General features: G+C 38.4%; 1 protein-coding gene across 1 annotated transcript; it reads left to right on the plus strand.

Moving 5' to 3' along the window:
- Positions 1-2,074: 2,074 nt before the first annotated feature.
- Positions 2,075-6,176, plus strand: LOC143860815 (peptidyl-prolyl cis-trans isomerase FKBP62-like). Its single transcript, XM_077371637.1, has 13 exons — positions 2,075-2,433; positions 2,521-2,607; positions 3,390-3,650; positions 3,738-3,812; positions 3,903-3,983; positions 4,091-4,285; positions 4,377-4,469; positions 4,574-4,749; positions 4,861-4,983; positions 5,080-5,226; positions 5,322-5,449; positions 5,539-5,659; positions 5,764-6,176. Exons 1-13 carry the CDS (start codon positions 2,253-2,255, stop codon positions 5,830-5,832), a joined length of 1,737 nt encoding a protein of 578 aa, XP_077227752.1. The 5' UTR covers positions 2,075-2,252; the 3' UTR covers positions 5,833-6,176.

Consider the following 6,176-nt stretch of genomic DNA (forward strand, 5'->3'; position numbering starts at 1 on the left):
ACGAAAGCAAAAGGTATGAAATTTGCTTTAGAAACCCGATAAGAAGTGGGTGGTCGGTGTTAAGAGGTTTGATCAATGCAATAACCTCATCTTCACCCTTTCGACTTGTTTTTCTACAAAGACCATTTTCCTATTCACTTATAAAGTATATTGCAGAAGTCATTTATTCTATATCCTAAGAAGGTTCTCACTAGTTTTGGTTCCTTGTTCTTTTATGCTTCAAGATTAATGTATATCAGCTTTTTGCATCAGATGCTATGACAGATCAGTCCATTGGCTGAGTTCAGATCAATGAAAACTATTGCAAGTTACTGTTTCTAATTCCAAAAGTAACTCAAGTCTTTGGCTCGTCAATATTCACTCGTCGGTGATCAATGTGTTTTGCCTTTTTTTTTCTGCATCGGATGACTTGATGACTTACATTGGCCTTTTGCATCAATGTCTTGCGTAAATGATTGACAGATCCTTTTTCTGATTCCAAGTGTTCCTCAGTGCTTCCTAAACTCTCTACACCAGTTCACCGCTCCAATACATTTTTGAAGCAGGTGGCTGTTGTGATACCTTATTCTTCAAGTGTGTAGACCTTTATGGCTTCTAGTTCTAGGTTAATGCTTGCCTCCCTTGTTACAATGCCATTTTTAACATTTCTATGTTGGCTTTGCTCTCTTCACCAGTTATCATCTTTCAACCCCAACAAAGTTGTACTACTCTTGTCAATCACCTACTAAACCAGACCACGAAAGCTTCATCAATGGTGGATTTCAATGTATCCATTGTATTCTCTCAATTGGAAGTAATGGAAAAGTGGCATCTTGATTTCAATGACTCAGTCATGTTTAATGAACGTCTCCATGATGCCTCCATGTTTGGCACATGGTTGTCATGCCTCACTGATATGTATATGTATGGTGTATAGGAGATAGTTATTGAAGGGATTTGCATTTTAGGTTTGTGGGTATGTGTTTGAGTCATGGGTGTTAGTTTTTATTATGTGTCATGTTAGTCCTCTTGAATCGAGCCATTAGAAGGTCCGATTGCCTCGAATCAACCTCTCTTCCCCTCTTTTTTTATTTTCTGTTTGTTTTTTCTGCGAGTTGGATTCTTCTCTTCCATGAAGCAACCCTTTCAAGGAAGTTGTGTTCAACGGACCATCTCCTTTGTTGAACCTCTAGCATCACAAAACTCTGGGTATAAAATGCTTTTTTGAGCACAATAATCAGTTTTGGACTTGGAAGTCGATTCTCAAAATCCAAAATGAACTAGGCCTTGGTATTTTAGATAGATGATCTCGTAATCATAACCCAAGAGTTTGGATAGGCATTAATTGGGGTTTAAACCAATTATGTGGGTGAAGTCTAGTATTTTTTCAGAAGTACATTGGGTCCCACATCAAGGCTGATCCAAACCATTCATTTGTTGGCCATAAATCATCTCCATAGGATGATCCCAAATTTCCAATCCTCCGATCTAGAGAGCAGTCCCCCTACAGAACGGAGGGTTAGGATTATCCTGGATACAATCTTATTTACATTGTGGCTCAACAAATTAAGGGTTTGGATCAGCCTTTGTCCTTCTGCTCTCGGGTTCCAGATATATGGTGATTGGTGGATCGAATTGGTTTACCAAAGACACCTACAACCATGTTCTTCCTACAATCATCTTAAAATCCACCTTTCTATTAACGGTTAAGATCAGATATTTGGGATCACAATTTGCATTTTAATTGGATCCTATGGTACTCAATAAGATCAACGGTCCTAATCCACACACACATTCCCCACGTTTAACATGGGCCCACACAAATAAAGTGCCATCAAATACCTAACACCTAACAAAAACCATCCGTTGAAAATTGATATTACCACCCTCTTGCTTACTAATAAATTCTTAACAACATTTCTCTCAAAATGGTAAAATAAGTTAATCTTATATTGGCACGAGTAATTCAAACCGTTGAGAGAAGTTCTTTCTGGAAGAATCCTGACCCTTCATAAAAAAAAAAATTCTCTTCTTTCTTTAGAACACTCTAGAACCCCACTCCCTTTCTCTTGTCTTTCACGCTATAAAATCCCCTTTTCTGTCACCACCCCTGCCTCAACTTACAAAATTTTCCGGTCGGTCAAAGCAATCCCTTTTCCTTTTTCAGTAATTTCATCATATTCGTTTGATCATTTCGTGTTTTACCCCATTCGAGAAATACCCATTACCCATCTCCCAATTTCTTGAGATTTTTTTGTATTTTGTGCTAAGCCATGGATGAGGATTTTGATCTCCCTGAGGCAGAGGAGATGAACGAAGACATGGATCTTCCTAACGAGAGTCCAATTTTGAAAGTGGGAGAAGAGAAAGAGATTGGAAATCAGGGTTTGAAGAAGAAATTGATAAAGGAAGGAGAAGGATGGGATAATCCAGAAAATGGGGATGAGGTGGAAGGTATTTGATTTTGCTTTTTTTTTTTGGTTTCCTTTGTTTGTTTTTGGTTAAAGGAGAGTTAAATGTGTTGTTGTATTTGATTTGCAGTTCATTACACTGGAACATTACTCGATGGAACTAAGTTTGATTCTAGCCGAGATAGGGGGGAGCCATTCACGTTCGAGCTTGGACAAGGTGGGTTGTGTCCTTGTTTTTTTTTTGGAAGTATTGTGTCCTTGTTTGAAAGTTAAAAAATGTGGATTTAGTTTCATTGGTTTTTGTTTTGTTATCTTTATATGTAACTGAGATCATCTGATTCTAGGAATTGCATTTATTGGTGAAATGAAAGGCAAAATTATGAAAGGGGTTACTGGTTGAAATTTAGGTTTTTCATTTAGGCCCTGTTTGGAATGCTAGGGATTTTGTAGAAAAGTTTGGAAAGGAAGAATATTTCTATGATTTCTTACTTTTTTCACGCAAAAAAAAAAAGGATAACTCGAGTCAACCCTATTCAATTTTTACATAGAGGGGTCTTCAATCTATGATAATATCCCTCTAAATCAAACATAATGATATCATTTCCCTTCAAAAACCGTGGAAAGTAAAGAATTTAATAAAAAATTCATCAAAAATGTTATTCTTGCATTCCAAACAGGGCCTTAATGACATGAACTTTGGTTCTATGGATTCATTCTATTATAGTTCAGAGCATTGGCTTTGGAAATTTTAATATTTCTGGCTTTATTCCCCTTTGTTTACAGCGATTTTACAAATACTGTTGAGGTGTGTAAGGCAATAATATGATCAAATTTGATCGTTTAGAGTTATGCTATAATTTTTCAACTGATGGATCCTATAGATTTCATGGTTGGGATCTTTTAAGCTTTTTTTTCAGATGTAATTATTAGTACTAAGATTTCACATTTTAGGCAAACTCCCCGTATCACTGTTAATGGTGTTGATTTCTTTGATGATAGGCAAAGTGATCAAGGGATGGGACATTGGGATCAAAACGATGAAAAAGGGCGAGAATGCTATTTTCACAATCCCACCCGAGCTGGCCTACGGGGAAAGGGGTTCTCCGCCAACCATTCCTCCCAATGCTACGCTCCAGTTCGATGTTGAGCTGCTCTCCTGGTCCAGTGTTAAGGACATATGCAAGGATGGAGGCATCTTCAAGAAGATTCTCACTGAAGGACAGAAATGGGAGAACCCAAAAGACCCTGATGAAGTCCTTGGTACATATATCTCTGAATCCTACTACACACTCTATTTATTCAATGTTTTGATGAATTGGGCTAATTGAATTGTCTTCTTTTCTGTAGTTAAATATGAAGCACGGCTTGAGGATGGATCGGTGGTTTCCAAATCTGATGGAGTGGAATTCACAGTTAAAGATGGTTTGTTTCAGCTTTAATTCTTAATTGTTTAGTTGTTTCCTTTTCATTGGTGTTCAAATATGTTTTTTTACATTGATTCTCTGGTATCAGGGTATTTCTGTCCTGCATTGTCAAAAGCTGTGAAAACAATGAAGAAGGGTGAGAAGGTTCTCCTAACTGTAAAGCCACAATGTAAGTTTTGTTCTTTGACCTTATTTTATTCACAGCCAATTCATTTAGTTTTGGGGAATTTAGTATGGAATGTCGAACCCTCACAGTTCAACTTCGATGATGACCAGATGGCTTTGGAGAGAAAGGTAGACCAGCCTCTGGGGCTGAGTGTGCCGTCCCACCAAATGCAACCCTTCTTGTGGAACTTGAGTTGATTTCGTGGAAGACGGTGACAGAGGTGACCTCTGATAAGAAGGTTCTAAAGAAGATCCTTAATGAGGGAGAAGGCTATGAACGCCCCAATGATGGGGCTGTTGTTAAAGGTAAACAACTCACGGAAGTGTTTCTTGGTTTAGCATTCAGTTGAAATATGAAGCTCTAGTGGCTAAGGTTGATTGCCTTTGATGCACACAGTGAAATTAATTGGGAAGCTGGGAGATGGGACTTTGTTTCTGAGAAAGGGCCATGATGAAGGAGAGGAGCCATTTGAGTTCAAGACCGACGATGGTAGTATTATTGTGGTTTTGCTAGCCTTATGATTCTTTGAATGTTGGATTAACTGGAGCGATTTCTAAGTGAGCTAACCAATATTGAGATTGGTGTTAATACAGACCAAGTTGTCGATGGACTTGACAGAGCAGTGATGACCATGAAGAAGGGGGAACTTGGATTGGTGACGGTTTCACCTGAGTATGCTTTTGGTTCTTCTGAATCGAAGAACGAATTGGCTGTGGTTCCTCCCAATTCCACTGTATACTATGAAGTTGAGCTTATCTCCTTTGTTAAGGTTGGTAAAATCATCCTCCTAATTACTACATCTTGTTTTGGTATCTGTTTACTTTCTCAATGGGGCCATTTGAGGAAAATGTGGCAATCTGACTTTGTTTGAACCTGTCAGGACAAAGAATCATGGGACATGAGCACTCCAGAGAAGATAGAAGCTGCTGGGAAGAAGAAGGAAGAAGGAAATGCGCTATTCAAACTGGGTAAATACACGAGGGCCTCTAAGAGATATGACAAGGTAAAATCTTGTACCATTCTGATACTTAAAAAACTCTTATCTCCCTTTGTAGTTGTAGCAGATTGATTAGGGTTTCTTGTCGGTTTTGAAATACAGGCGGCGAAGTTCATTGAATATGACAGCAGCTTCAGTGAAGAAGAGAAGAAGCAGGCCAAGGTGCTTAAGGTTACCTGCAACCTTAATAATGCTGCCTGCAAGCTGAAGCTCAAAGAATACAAAGATGCAGAGAAGCTTTGCACTAAGGTATCTAGAAAGGGTCCTCTTCTGCTCCAGTTTCACTTGTATTTGATTTTTATGCTCGTGGGTTGGTTTGATATAGAGGGATGTGAAATATGCAGGTGTTGGAAATTGAGAGCAGGAATGTCAAAGCTTTGTATCGGAGGGCTCAAGCCTGTATTCAGCTGGCTGACCTGGATTTGGCCGAGCTCGATATCAAGAAGGCTCTGGAAATTGACCCAGATAACAGGTATGGGCGTTCATGCTGTGTTACTCTTCTTGAAGCCTTGTACATTGCATTTTATTTAAAATCAGTGATTTTTTATGTATGTATTTTAGGGATGTGAAGCTGGAGTATAAGGTTCTGAAGGAGAAGATGAAGGAATTTAACAAGAAAGAAGCCAAGTTTTATGGGAGCATGTTTGCAAGAATGAGCAAATTAGAGCAGCTAGAATCTAATGTAAGTGGAGAAAGACGACTTCTTTGATATCATCTTTAAATTCCAATTAAACAGTACATACGAAATGTTTACACTGTTTTGTTTCTTTGTTTCTAATTATGCAGAAATCTGGAAGCCAAGCAGCAGCGGCCAAACAGGAGACGGAGCCCATGAGTATTGATAGTGCAACTTAAGCATGGAGACCGAGCTTGAGTTTCTTTCTAGTTCTGATCTTTCTTTCTTTCTTTCTTTTTTTCCCTTGTTTCTTGGTCGGTTTTACTAAAACCTTGTCTAGAGGAGGAAAATGATGATATATAAGAAGAGTTGTGGGTGTGAAGAAGAGGAAATAGGCAATATAGAGATGGTAGTGGAAAGGGTGCTAGTGATCAGAACTCTGGAGTTGAAGGCTTCTATCTTTTTCTTATTCCTAAGTGGATAATATGTGATATTATTGCACTCCTTCCAGCAGTTGAAGGTCTTTATTTTTACGTTTTCTTATGTGAATAATATGTGATGATATTCACTCCTCTTCAGTTGA

The sequence above is a fragment of the Tasmannia lanceolata genome, unplaced genomic scaffold (genome assembly GCF_043159265.1).
Source record: "Tasmannia lanceolata isolate RefF3 unplaced genomic scaffold, GAP_Taslan_0.1 ptg000037l, whole genome shotgun sequence".
NCBI classification, from domain to species: Eukaryota; Viridiplantae; Streptophyta; class Magnoliopsida; order Canellales; family Winteraceae; genus Tasmannia; species Tasmannia lanceolata.